Source organism: Drosophila yakuba, chromosome 3L, assembly GCF_016746365.2.
Source record: "Drosophila yakuba strain Tai18E2 chromosome 3L, Prin_Dyak_Tai18E2_2.1, whole genome shotgun sequence".
Lineage (NCBI taxonomy): Eukaryota > Metazoa > Arthropoda > Insecta > Diptera > Drosophilidae > Drosophila > Drosophila yakuba.
In genome coordinates, this window is record NC_052529.2 from 14487931 (window position 1) to 14511333 (window position 23403).

General features: G+C 39.6%; 1 protein-coding gene across 1 annotated transcript in view; it reads left to right on the forward strand.

The window, feature by feature from the left end:
- The window catches only part of LOC6534093 (frizzled), a 90998-nt gene that overhangs the window by 25968 nt on the left and 41627 nt on the right, over positions 1 to 23403 (forward strand). The window contains exons 2-4 of the mRNA XM_002094743.3: positions 5006 to 5125; positions 12055 to 12249; positions 12626 to 12851. Of these exons, the coding sequence (XP_002094779.3) occupies positions 5006 to 5125; positions 12055 to 12249; positions 12626 to 12851 (541 nt within the window). The remainder of the gene's footprint in view (positions 1 to 5005; positions 5126 to 12054; positions 12250 to 12625; positions 12852 to 23403) is intronic.

Sequence of the window (23403 nt, forward strand, 5' to 3'; positions counted from 1 at the left end):
GGCCTCCGGTTCCTAAAATGCCCGGTCCTTCCTCTTTCCATAAAAGCAGCCAACATATGGATGGGTCGACATTTTATAGCCTCCGGATCGGTTTCATTTTTTTGGCAGACCGCAAGCCCCAAAAAATGTTGAGCTGAAAATCCTCCAATATCGAATCAAAGTCCTTTAAACCCTTTTTTCTCCTGCCTTTTAATAAAGTGTCGACATGTGTAATTTGTGAGGGGGTATGCGAGTTGTTCTTGCGGGGGCAACTTGGCTGACCTCCAACCAATAATATTAATAAATTATGAGCAGGCATTTTTTCGGCGGCTTCTTTTGTGTTGCGGTCAGCAAAGTAAAATGTGTGACTCGCTTTTTATTTCCTTTTGGGATATTTCGTGTCTGACTTTTTGACTCCTGGCTCCTCTTTAATATAATTCTGGGTATTTCTGAGCATTTGAACTCTTGACCTGAGTGGGAAACGTGCTTGGCTTCTTCTTTTTGCCGCTTCCTTATTGAATTCAAATTGTTGTTCCTGTCCGTCTGCTTGGGTTTTTCAGCCTGTTTGGCTTGCAAGAATACAAACAGTAAGGCGAAGGACCAACAGTTCACAGCCGTTCCTGCCTATATCTTCCTGTTCCAATCCTGTTCGAATCCTGTTCGAATCCACCCCCAGGACATCGAAACCCTCCGTCTCATTTTCTTGTCTGTTTGCTCTCTTTCCTGCTGTCTGTTGCTCTGTCTATTTTGACTTTAACAACGTCAGCAACACCCCCGAAATGTGCACACAGGCTAACATGTCCCGTCTATATGGCCAGAGTCATCATTAACGCTGTTCGAGGGTTGACTGAAAACTCCTAGAAGGGGAATCGATGTCAGGAGAAGGATGGAGGTTGTGGAAGTCTGGAAACAAAACTCTGATCTGAGGCACCTTCTGAAAAAAGTTTTCCAACTCTGGCCGCACAGTGGCATGAAAATAGATTTGAACAGGACATCGGTGGCAACCTATGGGAGGGCAGGAAGAAAAAGGGAGAAAAGTTTGACAAAGTAGTTGAGAATTAAGGATAAATAACAATTTCTAAGAATTGTTGCATTGTTTGCAGTAAATTAATTATAATTGTATTTCAATGTTGTAAACGACTTTAAAGCAGTCCTATATTCCTTAAAATAAAATTCTAGTAAATAAGGTAAATTAATATTTGTTATGTACTTTATTTGCTATTCTGTATTTTGTTATTGCAAAATTTGTGGTCCACTGTTCCCTGTGCGATGACTTTGCCTGTCCGTCTGTTGCCTCATCTCTTGGAATCGTAATAATTTGCAGCTTCCACCATCATCATCAACACGCCCCCAACTAAAACACGAAGTGAAGGCCAGCTGGAAGATTCCCTTAGCTCTGTCCAAACTCCATCCCCACAGACCCTTTAGCACCACATAACTCGCGACGGCATAAAATTTATCTATAATAAATTAAAAACTCCTTAAATGTTGGCAAAACTTGGTTTATGGCTCTGGCTCTGGCTCTCCTGCTCTCGGACTCGGGGACTCGCAAACCCTTGCCCATTCTTAATTCCATGCCAACCTCTTATTTCTTGTGCTTTATTTGTTGCCTTTGGCGCAAAAAAAAAACAATTACAACGAACATTTCTATATTGTTTCGCTGTTGTAGTTGCCACTTTTAGCCAACACAAAGAACAGAGTATCTTAAACAGCTTAGCACGATTGGGTTAAGGAGTATACTAGAAAGTGCGGAAAAACATAAGATATTATACATTCAATATATGTATCAAACATTTTTTACTAAAGTATCGAGATATTGTGAGTTGATTTCAAGACTTTTAATCGCTTACTTACATAAAAGAAATTCAATGTGCGAGAGTATTAAATTGTTTTGTACCCACTTTTTATTTTCTGTGTGCATGGCAAAATGTGGAATTCAAGGAGGAGGTGGGCGGATAAGTCGGACTATAAGACTATAGTCACTATAGTGACTCTTGCAGGGCAGTTTAGTCGCTGTCCGGTTCTTGTTTTACTGTTTCCACAGCTTTTAGCTGCTGCTGATGGTCGGATGCTCACGCGGCCGGCATGAAAACTTATGTCGGCGGCCTTTGGGCGCAATTATTTATACATGCCTCATAAAAATCGCAAGACAATGGGACCACGGCCTGGGACCCTGACCAAAAAATATATGTATGTATATATAGAAGGGACTAACAATGCAAGTCGCCCGACTCCTTTTGTTGTGGTCAATGTTGCAACTAGTTGTTGTTGCCGCTTGCTCAAGGGGGACTTTATTCGCAGAGGTACAAGAAAATAGGAGCGGGGGCTACAATTACCCGTAGAAGAGGCAGTCTGTTTGATTTTGGTTCGGTAATAAAGATAGATCGATGGATCGGCGGATAGATCTTTCGGGCAGGGAGACTGGAAGCGATTGCTGATAGAGCCAAGATATAAAATGTTAAGTGGAACGAGCCTGATAAATGTTTTGGCGATATAGAGAAGATTCCGAGATTAGATGAACAATTTAATTATATTTTTGCGCTGTGAATAATTGGCCTATTACGAGTATTGGGTGAGAAGAACATGAAATTTTGCGCAGATGAATTTAGCCCCAGTATTTAACTAGGGATTTAGAAATATTTTTAAATTATATTTTTATTTTTATTTATACTTTTTTCAAAGAAAGAAAAAACAACAAAAACAGAAAATGTTTTTAATTAAATCACAACATTTTTTTTTAATAAAGACAGCACTTAAGTTCTTCTGCAAAAAGGTCGCTGAAATGTTTAATCTAGCTTCGTTTGCCATTTCCGCCCTTTTCAGCCCTTAAAATAAGTCTCATTTTCTACCGCTGGCCAATTCGAATCCCTCAAAATTAGTTCATTAAAATTTAAATTTTCATCGCTTTCCTGGCTTAAAGTGGCTTAAAGCTCGGAGAATAATTTCAGATAAATATGGCTGGACAGACAAACTGAAGGCAATTTAGCAGAGTCCCACCATTTCCCTCAAGAACCCGCGGATCTGGTGCTTTATGTTATTGTTGCGGATCCGTATCCTTATGCGCCCCAAATATGCGTAAATATTGCCCCAGTCAACAGTTCTGTGCGCTCCATCTCTCTCTGTCTGCACTTGCTTATCGCCACCATCGATGCCCCCCCCTAAAAATCTCTCCCTTTTCGGTGCTCCCCAAAAGCAGCAGAAAAACGCAATTTGCGCCGCTAACCTAACGATGATTGCCAAAAACGTTGAAAAGCCAGAGGGGCTGCTGTGTTCGGGGGGAGGATTTTAAATTTTTAATGGGAATTTGAAATAAAGCACAGACAGAGTCGGAGACAGAGACAGATACAGGGACAGAGACAGAGACAGTCGCTGGGACAGGGACACTCAACACTTTCGGGGGAATTTGCTCTTTGACAGAGAAGCTGACGACTGCAGCAGAGCTTTGGATCCGTATTTCTCTGTTTTGCTATGTTTAGAAAAGGGGTTTGCACTGGAAAATATATTTGCTGCAATTTAGCATTCAACCTGTTTATCATCATATCATATGTAGTAGATTCACTCTTCACAAATATTTACCCAATTTTAAAATGAATATATACAACCATATTTTTGTATAATATCTTACAGCTTTTTCATTTAAAAATATGCATTGACTACAACTTAATTGTAAGTTCAGTTTAAACGTATGTTTATAATAATGATTTCCCAGATCAAATTTGTTTTTAATTGGAGCGCCTTTTTTTCAGTGTGATGTATGTTTTATAGTGTGAGAAAGGGGGACAGAGAGTTTCACTGCAGTCCGCAGCTCTCCTTCATCTCCAAGCCGATTTTTGAGCTCACTTTGAGAGACTCTTTGCGGCGAAGCCATGCAACAATATTTTTTCGTACCACTTCAGTCCCTGCCCCTTTCTTTACTTTTTGCCGCCCTCGGGGTTTTTGTTTGAGTGTGTTATGTGCGTGCGTGTTATGCTATCTAAAATTCAAATCTCTTGTGGTTTACAATGCGCCAGAACTCCGAACTTCATTCCATCTGTCCCGCGCTGGGGAATTGCCTTGGACTGTCTGATGTCGGGAACAGTCAATAGTGCCTATCGCGAACAGAAGCCAAATGATCTTTGAGTTATTTTGGAACAATATCTTCAGTTTCATTGAAACACTAATACAGATGTTAGAAGCAATAGTTAAAGTCATAAAACCTGTATGTGCATTTCCAATGCCGACTGCGAAAAATTCATCTTAAAGAGGTGGTACTGTTTATGCCCTTAAGTCTTCTTGTGTGTGAGTGCGTTTGCATTGTTGCCACACTTCGTAATGCAATTGTTTCTGCGGGGGTTGATTTCGCCTCCACTTTTTTGAGTTCAAGGTTGAGTTGGGGTATAGATTGAGTTCGGATCTCTGTACCGGGAAATCTCATTAAAGTGCAGTTATTGTTTGAGTCCGGAGTTTGGACTTGGATGCGCAGAGTTGTCAACCCGATGAGATTTTTTAAAATGGGGGTTGTTACTTTGTTTGGGACTCCGATAAGATTTGTGTAGTCACCCCGAATGCATTGTTTTGAAATTGTGTTCCCAAATATATGCTAATTTGACCTCTCCAGATATTACCAAATTTTAATGTGTTTTTAGTTCTATCTCTTCTATTAATAACCAGAACATAGCTGAAAATCTGAATCTGAACTGTGAGGTATGTTATAGAATTGTATAAACATGTACAATGCATATCTGAGATGGCAGATTATTAATTAGTCATTTATAATAGGATTTAGGTATTTTATTCATCAATCCGTCTGTTACTTAAGCTTTCAATGCATAACTGCGTACATTAATTTGTTTGCTTTCTGTGTAAGCCTTCTCCGGTAATCCACTTTAATTACAACTCTCAATCCAATTTTAGCAACATTTAATTTAAGCCATATTAATTAATCTTTGCCTGCAAATGAATTTCCTCCTTTGAAGGCCCTGCCCCCACTCTTTCCCGCATCACTTCACAATTTACTTACTCGCCTCTGTTCATTGTTCCTTTGCAGGATCTCCATGACTGCGGAGCCCCATGTCATGCCATGTTCTTCCCGGAGAGAGAAAGGACTGTTCTTCGATACTGGGTTGGATCCTGGGCAGCGGTCTGCGTTGCCAGCTGCTTGTTTACGGTAAGTGTTTACTACTTTAATTGTACCAAGAATTACAAGTAAACTAGGATTAACAACTTTAAATAGTAGTATTAAACTCAAAAAAATCGTTTAAAGTTTGGTTAGGTGGTCTATGTCACTTGCGTATGGTTTAAGTATGACAAATTCGACAAAAATAGTTTCAGTATCTCGAAGTGCTCCTAACTATATTGTTCGTTATTGGTTCCCCTGCCATTTTTGCTTACCCTGAGTGCCTGAGTGCTGCCATATTTTCTTTAGAGCTGAAAGTAAACATCTTCTACGGAGGCCAAACGAGTGAACTCCGCTCCTTCAGCAGGTCTATTATTCTGGGGAAAGGGGGAAGTACATAGAAGGCAGGATAGGATGGCAGGACGAAGGCGTTGGCACTTTAGCAAATCCCACGCATTGACATATTACCTGTCAGCGCATATTTTTCAATAAACTTGGCAAAACATATGCAGAAGCCATCCTATCAAGGACGCCCACCTACACCCACCCAACCATCAAAAGCCCCAAGGCCTTCTTGGCAAGGCAGGATACCTTCAATGGGGTTGGGATATTGTTGGCATGTCGAATATACCCAACCATATAGGGGAATAAAGGGCCACGAAGGCTCCTCTGCGCGCCTTGGCATGTGGCATGTGTGAATGCGGCTGTGGGAGGACAAATGGCAGAACAAAAGTAAATTTCAAATATTATTAGAATTGCCCTTTGATATTTCGGAATGTCCTGGGCATACCATGTGCTCTGCTCCTTTTGATTCGACTATATTCGAATGCCTTCGGGATGGATCAGCTCTGAACTAATATTGGAAATAGTTTTCGCATTGTACTATGTATATACCTTGCCAGTCTCGGAGCAAGGAGGTGGAGATGGAATGTGAATTTAAAGAGTTAAAGGTTATAGGTCAACATGGTTGGGGGGTCAGAATAAATGTGACAGAAATGTGGAACGGAAAATTGCCTGCACATAATTTACGCCTGTTTGCAGATAAGGTTAGACAGAATAAATCAAGTGAAGTCAAATCAGTCGGATGAGGCTTATTGCTATAATAATTTCCAGTCTCGCATGTGTTAGGATAAATTTGTGACCCCAATAGTCTAAACAAATATTTAAAAACAATTTATCCTTTTAATTGTTTTTGTTATTATTAAATTAACTGAAATACAGCAAGTACAGCATTCCTTTTTTCCAACTCCACTTATCTCGCTTCGCTTGAGTATGTCCTATGACAATAAATCAATCAATTGACTTGTCTAATTATCTCATCTCCCTGGAACTATTCATCATGTGAAAGGAATTGTGAGGGATGCTCTCTGCCAATGCCCCACTCCGTTTCCTCCATCACTTTCACATATGGAAATCGACTTGTTAGTCGTCAGGCTTTTGCCTCCATCGGAAAATGTGTTCGCTTTTTATACGCTTTGTTTGCTCTTGCTCATATCCATCAAGTAAAAAAACTGACAAAATTTGAATAAAAAATCAATTTAGGTGCTCTGGCCCGAGCACATGACAGGCACTAATCAACAGGAGAAACAAAAAATGAATATGATAGCCGTGCTTATAATTCCCGAGCAATCAGGCGGAGGAAACAAAATGTATGTATGCGAGTATATGAAGGATAGGCGACCCGAAAAGCACATCCATCAAAACTGGAGAGGTTCTGACTGACTGACTGGCTCACACACACACACACCCATCATATAGTTGCGCTACATCTATCAGCCCCAGAGAAATAAAGGACCTCTTTTTTGGGAGGTTGGGGGTGAGATTCACCCCCTGAGAACATTGTCACTCATATGGGGACATGTTTTGCATGGCATCTCCTCCGCTCCCAATCTTTTCCCTCCGTGTGTGTGATAAATTTTTGCCATTGCATATAATTTGTCGCCCATTGTCAGTGCCAGATATGGCCGTCCTTCGTGGGCGTGGCATATCAGTGCAACTCATAATAGCAAAACAACAACAAATTATATGCAAATTCCGAAATTGTTTTTCCAGGGCCAACGCAGAAGACTTTCATTTGGGAGCTCATTCTACTTACTTTTTACGATTATTATTATGTTCTCTGAGTGCTTTCCATCTCATTTTCATTTTCATTCGTCGGATTTTTGCATTTTCCACGCATTTATCAGTTTCAGTTCATGCAAATTTCGCTCCTATGTTTTGTTATTTAGTCAAGTGCAACATTTTGCCGATGATGATGATGGGAATATGCCCATTCCATTACATCAGTTTATTTTATGGAATTCTCTGATTGATTCCGATGCATGAAGATCATTTAATTGGAATTGATTGGATTTTCTACTAATGTATTTTTAGTGCACTTAGAGGTGGGAAAATTTATATTTTTGCTCTACTACTTCACTGCTAAAAACTTAATTTATTCATGAATTTTAATATTGCTTTACAAGCTTTGGCAGAGAAGAAGTCTATTTCGTGCACTTTGGGACATCAATACAAGTAGCTTTGTGTGAAGTATTTTACCCATTTTCGGTTGTCTTTTAAAAGTTAACCCAAATGAGCCTTCATAAACCCTGGCAAATGTTCTTCCTCTGGCGCACACACATTAAATATTTGAATGGCTTTTTATTTGGCTTCCTCTTGCGTTTGCTATTTCCCCCTGTTTATGTGAGAATGCGAATAGTGCTCAATACATCTCAATAAATTCCCCATGAAATGTGGGTTATGTTTGTTTGCACTTTTTGTTGCTTTTAATAAACTTTCTCTTTCCCTCCATATATGTGTGTGTGTGGGGGATAAAAAATTGCACTAGAAATATGTCAATAAAAATGAAAACAGCAAAAAAAAATGCATACGAGAGCATTAGAAAATTTCAGTTTATCCTTTGGTCTAGATGAGCAGGATAGAAAAATACATATCAACAAATATTTGTCGAACGATGAATGTTTGGCTTTGAGCTTGAAATGCTTCTAATTTTTATGGATTTTGTTGTGACATTCAGCAAGGCTCGGTATTAAATAAATAAAGTGCTGACCTACTTGATTGAAATGAAAACAAATGTGTCAAGGAAAATATTGAAAATGTGGTTGATGGAAAAGGTAATGAAAATACTTGAATATTCAAATAGCAATTTTTGTAGAACGCCATAAATGTTGAAAGTGTAACCTGAATAATCTAAGAAATAAAATGGTCTGCAGGACATTTTTCAGATAAAGTTAAATTATTTTAATATCTGGTATGAGAACGTCAACCTCAAGCCAAGTTAAAGTTACTGGAGGAAAGTAATCTTAACTTTTTCCCCAACCAATTTCCTGCGACAGTCCAACTTTTACTAACCTGGGAAAACCTTTGGGGCTTTTCATTTCAAGTATCAAGCGAAATTATAAACAAGCACATTTTATTTCAATTTGCGCGAACTAAAGCAAATATTTTTGCACCCACAAAAAGTTTTACTTGTGCGACAGGTGAAATTGTTAGAGGAATTTTGCGCAGAAGTAAACTTATGTGCGGAAAATGAGAATTGAGAAATGTGAAATGGGGGATTCTGTGTGTCACGTCAACTGTCAACAATCAACACCTTTTTCATTAAGCGCATTAGATGAGATGAGACAATGAGTGAGCTTTCCCCGGTCTCATCCTTCTTTGCCTGACATGTGTTTTCCAATGAAAAGCGAAAAGAGGAAATGACATTGTGTGTTTGCCGAAAGAGCAAATAATCGTCTAGTCGTTGACTTTGATGACGTTTTCTTAATTACAAAACCTGATGCGAAGAACCCGAAAAAAAGAGGAAATCGAAAACCAGAAACTGAAAGTTCAGTGAGGCGCATTTTTCGATAGTTGCGACTGAAGAAGATATGAGCAAATATGACAGCTCATGGTGACTGCATCAAAAAACCAGCGAAAATGAACCCTTTGCTGCATTTTCCCTTTCTGACAAACTTTTTTGGCTCGACTGTTTTGACAGCTGGCTTTTTATTTTTAGATTGTGGGATATTGGATATCTACAATGTTATTAATAGTTGTTAAATATGCACCAAATATTTAATCATTGATATGCATAAAAAACACATGTCATAAACATCAGATGTCAAAAACAGCAAATATTAAACTTCGCCGCAAACATTTGCCGCAAAATTTATGCCGCAATCTCTGTCCAACCTGACTTAAATGTTTATGTTAATAGTTAGTTATTCTAATGGACGATACACCCTCCAAAAAAAAGCGAACCATTGTTGTTGCTTCCTTATGCAAATTTATACCATTTTTGAACGAGTTTTTTTTTAGTTTGTTAGTTGTGAGTTAAATCTAATTTATGCAAAATTCAAAACTGCCAACCGCTGGCGAAGCTCTCAAAGCTTTTCTGTGGCTTTTAGTTTTCAACACTCCAGCGAAGAAGAGGGGGCGGTGCGGTTTTTAGTTTGGGAGGTTAGGTGGGTGTAACCACTTTAGTTTTTGGGCTGATTTTAATGACCCGACTCCACGAAATTTATGAGCGCTAAAAATTGAAATTACTTTTTTAACTGACCATGAAAGGCGCGGCGGCTCGAGTTAAATAATTTATTTGCTTTTTGTTGATGGAATGTGTTTGCAAGAAGTTAAATTAAAGAAATGGGCCTTTTGGAAATCCATTTGGAAAATCCATTTGTTGTGTTAAGGTAAAAGCATTTTTTAATGGCACTTTGGAGTGGCTTTTCTTTTTGGCAATTATATAAAATCAATTTAACCAATTGTTTAAACTAAGGGGCTGTTTATATATTTCTAAGCTATATTTCCATTTACGAGTGCCACTCAAACTAAGCTCTTCCTCGAGCCGAATTTCCTCACAACTTCGTGTGGGTGTTGCCCAAAAAACGCTGCATGTTATTTGGCAAGTTGGGAAAACTTCCGCCCCCGATGACGCATAATTTGTGGGCGTGTCAACTTGGGCGCATGTGGCAGAGGGACAGAAGATTTTGGAGGAGTCTGTGCTGTTTGCCAAATGTTTCAGCATTTGCAGCTTATTTCGTTTCATTTGTACCTAGTCACACCTACTCGAATCTCCCCCCTTTTTGCACCCATCATGCGTGGCATAACAAATTGCTACGGGAAGTCGAAGGAGATGGGGTGGAAACACCCTTTTTCTTGTTGTTTTTGGCATAAATAAACAATTCTATTCAATTTCTCAGCTTGTTTCTTCTGCAGTGGAGCGTAGTCAACAAAAGGAGTTACAAACTGACTCACTTCCTATCCACTTCTCCTCGCTGCCCCGCCTGCACGAATATATTTTGCATTTAAATGAGGATGGAAGGCACTGGTGGAGCAAAGAAGACAATGCGTAGGTGGAAATTAGATGAAAGCTGGCTAAGAGAGCTATGATTTCAAGGAAAAACGGGTCGAACGACAATCTATTCGTATAATATCGAACAACTTGAACTTAAGTTGAATGGATTGTAAAGAAATATGTATTATATGGCATTATGTATTATACGTTTTAATGTCAGAATCAACTAAATTGCAATGAGAATGTCTAAAGAGGGAAATGGGGAATTAGAATTTATAAAATATGAAGTATCCACCTAAAGAGGCTTTTTTTCCAGTGCAGCCATGTGGTTTTCTGTGGGGGACCGATGTTAGCCACGACTCAGAGCCGAGAAGTGCGTTCTGCATCTATGAATAATTCAGAGGTTTCGTCGTGGCAACAATAATACTCAGCACATTAATGCAATGCGAACAACTCAAACGCAAACACAGCCCACACACAGATACTCCCATGGACACACACATGCACACCCAGCACCCACACAAACCTAACTGCCAGCTAACTGTTTCTCTCTGATAGTTTTGTAATGATCAAATTAAATGACTTTGCTTGGGTTTGGGTTTGGGTTTGCGTTTGGTCGGGTTTTCTGGTTCGGGGTTTCTGGCTTAGACAAAAGACTCCTTGGCCTGGCTTAGTGGGAATGATAATGAATTTATTTAAATGGCGCGTAATCAGACAAGCAACAGAGAAATTTAGAGCAGGATGGTGAAGTTTAATGTGTGAGTTTGCGGCTGGGGATAAGCAGGGAAAACAGCATCTGTGTGTGGATTGTAATTGCTTTTAGAGCTTTGAGGAATTGTCAACCATTATGCTGGCCTTATCTCGGGTTTTATATTTGCCCATATGTATATGTAAACGTACTATTGGGCCCTCTGGCAAGCCGGAAGTTGTGTCCGTCTGAGGAGAACCCTTTATTGTTGGTTAGCCGAACTGGCAATTGTTGGTAAAACGAGTTAATATACTCGACGTCTCAATTAAGGCACGATAGATACCTATCGATTTCTATTCATTTCTGTAAGTGGCCACACTGCGTATGGGTAATAAACTAAAAGCGGCAAGTACTTCTTCATCATCTATCTCCTGAAATAATAGGAACATTATATTTAATTTCTGCTCTGTATACACATTAAATGGTTGTAATTAATAAGAATTATGATAAATTAAAGTTTGATATTTGCAACTTATATGACGCTTCAATTACGACTAGGAACTATAAATAATTGTTTGAGAGATTTAGGAAAATAAAGTGCATATTTTTATTATTTGGAAGAGAAGTAAATATTATAGTGATTAAGGTTTCCCCGACCTTGCATTTGTCTTAGCTCTCTTAAAAGCAATTCCAGTTAAGGACATCTCGGCCATATTCATTAAGGCCAACTTGCCGAGGGAAAAGAAGAAACCTTGCGAATTAAATGAGCCTCGGCCTTTGGAGTAAATGGCACAACAATCACAATCAGCTAATGTGTAGAGCCTAATGACCAAAAGGCGCCGGGGTTAGGGGATCTCCTAATAGGTTCTCTCCTCTCCTTTAATGTGCCCGCACTAATATAAACCCTAATGCATTTTTAAGGGAACATCAAAGCATATTCGGGCTTAATTAAGGCGAACCTAATTAAATTTAAATTTATATTTAATATTCATTCTCCCCCTTTATGACTCGTTGCAGGTGCTCACCTTCTTGATTGACTCGTCGCGTTTTCGTTACCCGGAGAGGGCCATCGTCTTCTTGGCCGTCTGCTACTTGGTAGTTGGATGTGCCTACGTGGCGGGCCTGGGGGCGGGCGACTCCGTGTCGTGCCGGGAACCATTTCCGCCGCCCGTCAAACTCGGCCGCCTGCAGATGATGTCCACCATCACCCAGGTGAGTTGATCCCAGAGAGGCGCCTCTGCAGTGGCTGGGAAACCGGTCTTAGCTTATTATTTTCAATGCAACCGAAAGGGCAAATGTTATTTACTAAAGCTTTACATACAGATATGTAATCTCTTATAGACAGTGCTAATAGAAAACCAAATATATATATAACATTTATAACAAATTTTAAAAGTTAAGTTAATTTTTTAAAAGTTAATGTTTTATGTTACGAATTATATTTGTAGTAGTTCTTGAAAGCACCTTCGATTATATAAATTAAATATATATATTCCCTCTCTGCATGAGTACTTAAAGCTGTGACCTCCCACAGTGTTTTCAGTTAATTGTTATTTTATTGACCGAGTTCATTTCTCTCCTCCAACAGGGCCACCGGCAAACCACGTCCTGCACGGTTTTATTCATGGCACTCTACTTCTGCTGCATGGCGGCCTTCGCGTGGTGGTCGTGTCTGGCATTCGCCTGGTTTTTGGCCGCCGGCCTCAAATGGGGCCACGAGGCGATTGAGAACAAGTCGCACTTATTCCACCTGGTTGCCTGGGCGGTGCCCGCCCTGCAGACCATCTCCGTTCTGGCGCTGGCCAAAGTTGAAGGTAAGTTCTGCTGCAATCCCCGCCTGGATTATTATCGATTATCAGCCAGCAAATATACCAATGCGACCTTGATCCAGTGGCTCATTAATCTGCCCGAGTCCACATCAATTTCCATCACACACTCCGCCCAAAACTTTACTCAGCCATCGGCTGCGGTTTTGGGCAATTTCAGCGCGTAAGACGAAACCGTCATTAGACATCATTTGCGGCATTAACTATATCTATTTCTCGTGGCTTCGGCCTGGTTGCTTCGGCCTGGTAGCCAGAAAGAGCTACAAAAAACTTGGGAAAACCAACAAAAAATTAAAAATGAAAAAGGAAAAACAGTGGGACTTGAAGAAAGTAATGAATGTATTCAATGCTCGAAAATAAACTCCTTGTTATAATAAGGTTTTCATATTTAAAATAGCATTTTCTTATCCTTTGTATTAATTTTAACCTACAATACCTTCTCCATATGACTATATAAGTATTTAAAATGGTTTTCGTGTAAGAACTTTTTAACCCACTTTCAACTAGTCTGCACCACTGTACCGATTCTTGTGCCACCCGTTTGTCAGTCATTTTGTGGTTCATTTGAGAATGGGGTCTTGGGCTGGGCTCGGTTATTTGGGTCTGGATACTGAGATACTTTTGGAATCTTCTAATTCGGTTGTCCGCGATTTCTAAACAATTTAATGACCTACGTGGTCGCGTAGTCGGACAGACACGAAATAAATCTTGGCGACCAACCAAAAATGTAAACCGCGTTGGGGAAAAAGAACGTAGCCTGAAAACGGTCACGTTAAAGTGCCGTAAAAATTTGTGGACTTCAGATGAGTTGCCTGCTTTTTTTTCTTTTGTGGGGTTCCAAGTCAAAGAACAAGACCAAAACTAATTCGCTTAACGCGCAGCCACTAAGCCAACTTAGAGGCCTTCTCGTTGTTGCTCATTCCTGGGCTCATTTCACATTTTTGGGCTTAATTAGATTGCGGCTTAATGACTCAATTGTGTTTGCCATCCAAGCTCCAGTACTCCGTCCCTCACACCCAACATCTATGCCTCTCTTTCTATAGCCCGGACAATTTCCAATACGACCAGACGGTAGTAATTAAATACAGCAGCACATGATTATGGCTTGTTAGGCAAATCGAATGAAAGTCATAGACAATTTGGAGTGGCCACCGAGTGGGGGGTGGAGCTGCCCCGTTGATGGGCACTTATAGACCCGGCATTAACTGGCTCTACTTGATGACCCGGTTACGTAATTTCAGGGAGCCAGCGAGCTTAGGTAGGTGCCAGCTTAACACTGGATTACTGTTGCATTGTGGTAAACGGGGCTGCGAATTATCATGCCAAGTGTCAGGATCCCATGAGTTATAGGATTTACGAATCAAAGGTATACTTAAGGAGTTGTGCCATCAACATTTTGATAAAGCAATACTTCTGCTATATGGTTAGATATAGTTTTTCACGTTTAGATTGTTTGTTGATATTTCAATTGTATTTCGAAAATATTTCATTGCAAATTCTTTAATACTAAATGGCAACGTTTAAATTTACAATTCGACGGTATTCATCCCCTTCCAGCAATGAACAATTTTTCAATTGCTTAATAAATATAATCAACATTTTTTCACTCTAGCCTAAGCGCACACAAACACTCGAGAGACACTCGCTAATGCATGCAAAATGCCAAAAGCCATAAAAAACATATTTTCCCCTCATCGCGTCTTATATAAATACATTAAAATCTCAGGCAAAGGAAAAACGATTTATGGGAAAAGTCTCCGAAAAAAATTAAAATAAAATGATGACTTAATGCACTGCAAGCGACTGGCGAACATCGCTGTTGCTGTAAGGGGCACTCCTTAAGATGCTTCGCCGAGAAAATAACAGTAAATGGAAAGGAACAGGCGCAGTCGGTTCATACACTGAGATGAATATTTGAAATTTAAAATAGTAGTTAAAACTAAAAATATAGTTGTATGGTCTTATAGATGACTCACCATACAAAAGACTTTTTCATGCGTCTGAGCTTAACACATTTTAAAACCGAAATTTGTTGCTAAGATCCACCCCCTTTTCTCGCGGTGCTGCAGCCCATTCAGAAACCATTCAGCGGCAATTAATGTTAAATTTAAAAATACATTATTTTAATGTGTCGTCAGTTTGAGTGCGACGACGAAAGAGGGATAGGACAGTTGTTGCTTGGGCGTTGATGATGGCGGTAGACTTCTACAACAACTACAACACCTACCCACCGAGGCAACAACAATATACAATATACATACAACATCGACTGCTCTTCGGTAAACAAAGTCTGAATCGCTCGAGGCGGGAAGCTTGGAAGCTTGGAAGCTTTGGCCGCCGGCTACGTGCATTGAATCCGTAATTTGCGCACGTTCGTTGCAAACATTGAATAATGCTCACAGATATACCCCCAGAAAATCCATCCCCTCTCCCATCCGCCCAACCACTGGCACTCCCCTTTAAACACTTCTGGCCAAGTAAATGGCAGGGAGGATCCACTGTAGAGGGAGTCAAAAGGGGAAGCTAACAATTTGTATTGACTCCACAACGCGTTGGCAGCTCATTTGATGGATTTCCCCTCCATTCTGCAGACAGGAATCCAGTGTGGAATATGGTAGAAAGAGACCTATGAATCACCTGAACCTGTCCACCTGCAAATGTCCAGTTCCGAGGGATTCCATTTGCTTTGTGCTGCGAATATTAAGCGGCCAAAGTGGGTCTGCATTTTGGTATTTGATTTTTGGTCCAGTCAAACATGAACTGCTAGTCTTTCAAGAGCGGAACATAATTTACTGAATTAAAGGCCCCATATGAATTTGAAAGACTACTCATAATTGTGTGGTTTTTTACTTTACTTATTACAATATTAGATTAAAAGGGTAAATTAATATTTATAACCATCAAAAGGCTTCTAACAGTACAGCACAGTATTAGAATTCACAATGTTTTTTAGATTACAAGACGCATTTCTGTTCCCCTTACGAAAATTTTAAGTATACCCCTAAATAGACGACCAAGCCAAAGGGAACAATTTACTTTACTTGTCTAGAATTTATTACCATTTTGTAGACACGCTCAACAATTATTTTTCATTTATAAGAACGCGAAAAAAACGAACCAACGAAGAAAATATGCAAATTAACATAAACCGAAAGAGACGCAGAGCAAAGGAAAATTAACAATTTGTTGCGCTTTTGCGAAATTATATGCCTGGCAGTCGTAAGTCCGTTGAAGAGACTTCTCTGCCCGCCTTTTTCTTTTCTTCATTTGTCAAGTTATTAAAGAGCCAAGTGGAGTGGAGCAGGCGGCATGGAACTAAATTAACATAATTTATCCAAGGCGGACCTATTTTTGCTTACAAGAGAATGAGCTTCGAATGGAGAAAAAACTTTTGTACAGTGGCTATTGGGAATATGTTTAAAAAAAGGATATGTGCATGTAATAAAAATTTAAATTGTGGTATAGTGTCAAGTGCAGAATAAGAAAGTTTTTAGAGCCTAAACTTAGCCTAAACTATTTTAGAATACGTAGAGATACGTATAATACGTAAAGCTGAATATGTTGCATATGAAAGATGAGTTATGAAAGAGTTATGAAAGATAAGCATACTAGATACATTATTTTTAAAGATTACAAACTAATCTTTAATAAGTTGCTAGCTGGCGAACCACTGTCCTTTGAAGGAAATTCTCCAAAAGAAAAATAAGCAATTGGGAGCCACTTATCGAATGGCATAAAAATACTGGCGCATGAATGATTTATGAAACAGAGTGGTTTTGAAGGAAAAGCGGAAAACGGGGGTTTTCAGTGGAAGGGGAAATGCACTTTGAAATGCATTTGTCAGTCAGGTGGAAGACAGCTGGAAATGTTATGCAAGTGCTGGCGGACTTTTGGTTCAAGGATCATACTAAAAGAGTTGGCTCGCTCTTTGACCTAATGCTCCTTCTCTTTCCATTGCATCCCAGCCATCTCTTTCACTCTTCTCAAGTGGCCTCGCATAATCAAATAATGCGCTTTGGCATTTGCAGTTTCCATGGCAATCGTGCCAAACATAACCCACACAGAAAGCAAATGAAATGAACGGCGCAGAATTAGAGTGAGTAGTGAGTAGCAGCAAATGAAATGCTAAAGTCGATTCACGGAATGGAGCACTTTTCTAGCATGCAAGTCACATATTCAGACGGAGACAATCGACGGACGTAGCCTCTGAGAAACAGAAAGAGACGGAGCTTGTGCTGGCGACAGAGACGGAAAGTATGCAGCTCTGGGGACAAAAACGTAGTCTTTAAAGAATTCACAAACAGTGGGAATCGATAAATTCGATGCATGTCTTGAAAAGAGCGATACTCTATAAAGAAGTAGTGATCTTGGTTCTACATAAATGGGATTAAATATCTAAGCTGGCCAAAAATATCCTTAAAGTTTCATTTAATGCTTGTTTATTACTTAATCGGATTGACATCAAATACAAATGTTATTAATACTTGATGATTCCCATTATATTAATTCCATTTCAACGCATAACAAAAATCAATAGCATTTTTCGCGACCATATCGAGTTTTTATGACATATTTTTAAAGTTTTTAGCTGCCATAATCCCACGGTCCATAAAATCCTTGTTTAATAATGGGAAAATAACTATTAAATTTGCTTCGTGTTAGCTGTCTTAAGCCGATAGCTCCCAAGTTTATGTACCCCTTGAAATGATTGAAAGTCAATCCATATGAAGAAGGCTCCATAGCCGTTGACCGCAGCAGCAGCAACAGCAACTGCAGCAGCAACCACTGCAGCAGCAGCAACAGCAGCACCATCAACTTGCAGCATAGCAACACGAACAATGTGCGTTGAATGGCATGTGGCAAAAGTTATGGAGACTTTGGCGCGTAAAACCGGTAGCTAAAATGGCCGAAACAACGCAGGGGGGAGGGGAATGGTGTTTTGGGGGGATCGGCAAGAAACGGTCTTCGCAGACGCGATAAAGACAACAGCAAAAAGCGTGAAACGTGTGCGTGAGTCGCAGCAGCAACAACAGCAGCAACAACAGCAATAGTAACAGCAGCAGCAAAAGCAACAGCAACAGCAACATTGGCGACAGCAGCAGCAGCAACTGATACGCAGTTTGAGATACCGCGATGTTGTTGCTACATTGTACATTGGCAACACGACTACAAGCTGCTATTACCCTGGGCATATCCAAACGGCATCGGTCCTCAACTTCACTTGGTATTGCTGTTCGTTGTCATGGCTACTGAAATGGCATCGCAATAGCTTTCAGAAATACGAGGAAAGGTGGGACAGGTGGGGTGAGAGCCTTTTTCTGTCATCCGTTTGATTACATTTACAATCTGAGCAGTCTGCGCTACCCTAACAACGATTATAAAAAAGCCAAGGCATTGAATGAATGGATTCTATCGTACGTTAGATTAAAGATCAAGGGCTTAAAAACATTAAACAGTATCTCATGCAGATAGCTATTACTTATTTATATAAGCTGATATATTCAAGAAGATATGCAAAATTTGGTATTCTTTAAATAGCTCTAAAGAACTCATTGCGGGGTATGAAAGGTGCCACATTTATTCGAAAGAATTGAGCAAGCCAAGGTTTCACTTTTTCTCGCTTTGCGCATCATTTGTGCGGCTTCTGTTTCTTCTGCCCTGACTCGGAGATTATTTGTTTGATTTCATTTTTATATTTTGTTTATATGAAAGCTTTTGGCATCATTTATCTTAGTGGGATCCAGTACGTGCTCCATTTGGCTAATGTCATTTTTATGAGTTTTTATGCCGTTTTGTGCCATAATTTGATTGTCATGTCTGGGGCCCTTCTTTTGGTGGATTTTCCTATTAGATGATTGGGCATCAAAGTGTTTGCCAAAACTCAAAGAGGCTCTCTTTCACATTTGGCTGGCGACCAGAGTCCGGCATGAATTATCGTATAATTATATAGAACTCGTAACGGCTCGGATCATTATAAAGTCATAAAGCTTTTGTCGGCTCCGGTGGTCCAGCGTGCCCACTAATTTGCAGCAATTAAAATCATTAATTCAAATTAATATGATTCGAAAAGCATTAAAGCCGACTTAGGCATCTTGTTGCCCGAGGGCGAAAAAAAAATGAGCGAACTGTTAAAGGAGAAGCGGCATAAGGGCCAATGACCAGAAGGGAACAATGGAGACCGTACAAAATGACTGGGCTAAGTGTGAAGACGACCAAGTTAATGAATCTCCAACAGCCAAAAGGAAACTAATGAATGGTGTGTAGAGGTTGGCTTACCATCTTCATGCCAAAATTAAAGCTAGCCAAGAATATTCTTAGAATTAAAGGTGAGAAACCCGCATTGATTTACAATAATACAATTAGTGTGCTGAATACCATTTTCGTTTTTAAAGGTATTTTGGAAATAGTTTGGATTTGATTTGAAGCTTATTTTTTTCATATCATATATTTTTATATATTTTCTTATCTAAATACACTTTTTAAGTAAATATGAAGATGTTGAAAAGCGAGTCCCAACTATTTATTTATTTATCAATATATCCCAATGGCTTTTCTCTCTTTTCCTATAAAGTTAATAGGTACGATTTATTTGCAAGGTCTTTGATTCGATACTGCTGATTTTGAATTTCATACAATAAAGTTAAAGATAATGTGTCCCAGAAGCAGCCCAAAATGTTGATGACTTTCCATCGATCCGTTGCAGTTAAGAAAGTCTGAAACTCTGTCACCTCCGGCAAATGGATTCGATGCCTACACAAACACCAGCCATATACCCTGTATAAACCGACTAAAGTACCTCCCTTACGGGCGGCATCCTGCTGTTCTGTTTATTTCTAATATCCTGTCAGTTGCTTTTTTTTTGGGAGGGTAAATGCGAGGAAAAAGCGACAATAAACACGCCCACACGAAATTTGCGGACGAAATTGTCTTTTGCGGCGGCCATAAAGCGCAGCCGATGTCATTAAAATCTCTTTTCGGCACGAAAATTCGCACGCCGCCATATCGATGGGATATCCCTCAGCCAGGGGGCAATTCGAATGCTTCCTGCGGTGCTTGCCAACACCTTTGACCTGCTGGGTTAACACCACGCCTCTCGCCCACATTTCGCCCAAATTTCTCCCTTTTGTCTAATTTGATAAGCGAAAGGAGGAAATCTTTCGGCGTGTAAATTGCTTTTTTCGTTGGGTTCTTCCTTTTTTTATTTGTTTGGATGGCGTGGGCTAAAGTGCTCAAAGCGCTTGTAGGCAAAAGATTTCCGTGCCCGGCTTCTTTGATTTCACTCGATTTCAATTGTGCGGCAGCAAAAGTTTTCTTAATTACGTTCAGTCATAATTTTTTGGGTATTTTCGAAACTTTTTTTTTGTTGTTTTCTTGTCACGTGCAGAGAACTGTCGCTTAACCCCACAGTGGTAACGCACAATTTATTGGCACAACTTCAAAAAAGTTTTCCACATTTTTGCGTTTTCCTTCTATTTTCCACTTAGTATTTCTGGTCTGCTTTTGTTCTAGGCCAACACCTTTTGCATGTTTTTGGCAGCGCCAGAAAATAAAAAAGTGCAAAAACTTTCACACTCTATCATGCTACCTCTCTCTCACTCTCGCTCTCTACCCATCTCTCTTGCTCTCGGCTTGCATGACGCGATGAATAGTTTTCGCAGTTTTTTGTTTGCTCATGTGCCAGGTGCACGGTAATGGGTTAATTAGCCCTCAGTGTGGACCACCAAGGGTTAATTAAGTGGCATGAAATTTGGGAGAAAAAATCCCTGACCAAATTGATTAAAACAGGAAATGCTAAAAGTGACATCGACATTTTAAGGCTTAAATCGAAAGGTGAATAGTTGTAAAATTATACAAACTAATTTTATTAGACTCAAATAAAGTTAGTGAGCTTAAAAATCACTTTTCTTAAGTTCCTCAATATAATACTTTTCTAAGGGTGACTTTCGATCGGTCAATTTATACATCAAATAGATTGCCTCCCCTTAAGCTTCAATTACTTGAAGTACAATAACTCAATCCAAGATGGATAAACCCAGAAGATGACTCAGTATCCCACACTTGATAAGATTCCAAGAAAACTTCGGAGTAACCTCTAAAAACATCCCTTAAAAATCTCAAGCTCCCTTTCAAATATTTACTTTATGAAGCTTACAAGTTCGTGAAAAAAATATTTTTGGGGGAGCCGCAGAATGCATTAGAATTGGTTGAAAGGAAGGAAAAATATAAAACCGAAACACAAAGGAACTAACAAGCGATTCCACCTACTCCGCCCCATCAGCAAACTCTTCTAAGTGATTTCAACCCGGAAATGCCCATAAATCGATTGGATCTTGGGGCGCATAAGGGGTAAGACGAGTTTTCAGGGGGTCCCACTACACAGTGCGAAAAGTGCTAATAAATATATATATATAGCATATAGAAACTTAGAAAATGGTTATATGTACATACTTATTTATATTCATTTATATGTATTATTTATTATTATTATTCTTTATTATTATTTGTCAACAAAATAGATTGATTTTGGTCTTTAAATAGATATAACTATTGTTATCTCTATCTAAACGAATACATTCTTTACTTTAACAGCAAGTTAATGTTTTTGGTTGATATAAGATATAAAAGGCTAGTGCATTTCTCGCTGTGTATGGGTTTCTTTGGCTGCGGATGCATCTGGCTTTATGGGCTAAATGAATGAATTGAAATGGGTGTGTGGACGAGTGTGTGCGGTTTGTATCGACTTGTGGCACACTTGTCTGGATTTTCCAACCCCATCCCCTGCTCCTTGGGAAACTCCCCCTCATGTGGGGTACAATGCAAATAAAAGTTCATTACAAGCTCAGGCCAAGGCGCTTAAAAAAAAAAACCGTTGTAACCGAGGCTTTTGTTATATTCTCCGGTCTGTCCCACTTTGTGTTGTGTATTCTGCCTCTTTTATGGTCAACGGCCCCTTTCTGGCTCTTTAGATCGTGGGTGGGAAACGGAGAAGTAGTCGCCTGGCCGGAAATGCCACATCCGTGTACTAGTCCATAAAGTCAATAAGGGAAAAATGGTAGAAAAAGCTGCGAAAGCGAAGGAAATTTTGAAAAGCCAAAGGGAAATGAATTAAGCATAAGCAATGATTTACCAACTTTGCTTTACTCACATTTATGATATAGATGTAGATGTCCGGTTGGGTGTCCTCAGATTATCCCCTTCGATCGTAAAATCTGTTTAAACTATAAGACTTTTATGAGCGATAACTATTGGTGGAATAAAATACGACTTAGGTTTACGACACGTCAGGCATTATTAAATCTACAACCAGCATTAGCCATTAAATATATGGTGTTTTTATCTCTGACAACTGTTGAGAGACCTCCTCTTCGAATTAATTGAAAACGTCACAGATCCGTGGCAATTATCGTAAACTATGCACACGCGCCCGAATCCAAATATTATTATTATTTTTATTACGTGCGTAGGCAAAACAAAAATCAAGAACTTCTAGCCACCCTCTAAAATTTGATATCGTCTTCAGGGTGAGTGGTTCATAATGAAATGTCAACAAATGTGAACCAAAAGGGGAAGTTGGCAAAAGTATAAAATAGGGCCAGAACATGTTCTTTGTTTCAGCGGTGGTGGTTGCTCGACTTCCCTCGAGTCTTTGAAGTTGACTTGCGGAAATTGAAAACATAATTGGCAGAGCTGTCTTGTGATTCAAAGGAGAAAGAACAGCAATAAAAGGGGAATTTCTAGAATGAATTTTAATATTTCCGAAAATAAAACTGTAATTGAATAATTTGCAAACATTCAATATTTCTAAAAGGCTTTTTTTTTCATACATGTAAGATAAATAATTTTGCCGGACCACGTCCTGAAAATCTGTATCTCGTGCTAAAATCTCCATCGGTGACTCACGAGCAGACATAACAAATAAATTCCCCAGAAAATCAGAACCAGCCAAATCCCGTAAATCGCAAATTTTCTATGCATTTTACCCGTTTGCAAACTCAGATGTGGAAAAAAGGAACCAAAGCAACCCCAGACAGTAGAATATATATATAAAACGAAACCATAAAAAATGCAACAGACCATAATAATTTCAACGTTTATTTTTTTGAACATTTTCTGCTCTTGTCGCAATCTTCCAAAGGACTCCTCCCCGCCAGCATCCCCTTTCGTCCATCAAATTCAGGGTCTGACTATGCAAAAATGCAGCAGCCAAAAAGCACATAAAATTATTATGTGACGAGGAACGTGGGGAGCGAAAATCGGTGGTCGTTGGGGAAGGGAAAGGGAAAGGGGAAAAAGCGAGGGACAACGCTCAAAGGCATTTTGGACTTGGCCAAAAATCAGACTCAGCATGTGCGCATAAAGCTCAAATAAACTCAAGTTGTTGACAAAGGGGTTAAAGGCCATAATTGTGGCCGTCGGCAGAGGGGGTTAATATGAAAGGGGTGGCCTAACCCCTCTCCATGGGGAACCTTCGAAACGTGCCAGACTGAAAGTGGAATTTTCATTGGATGTGTAAACAAAACCAGCGGGGGAAAATGAGCCA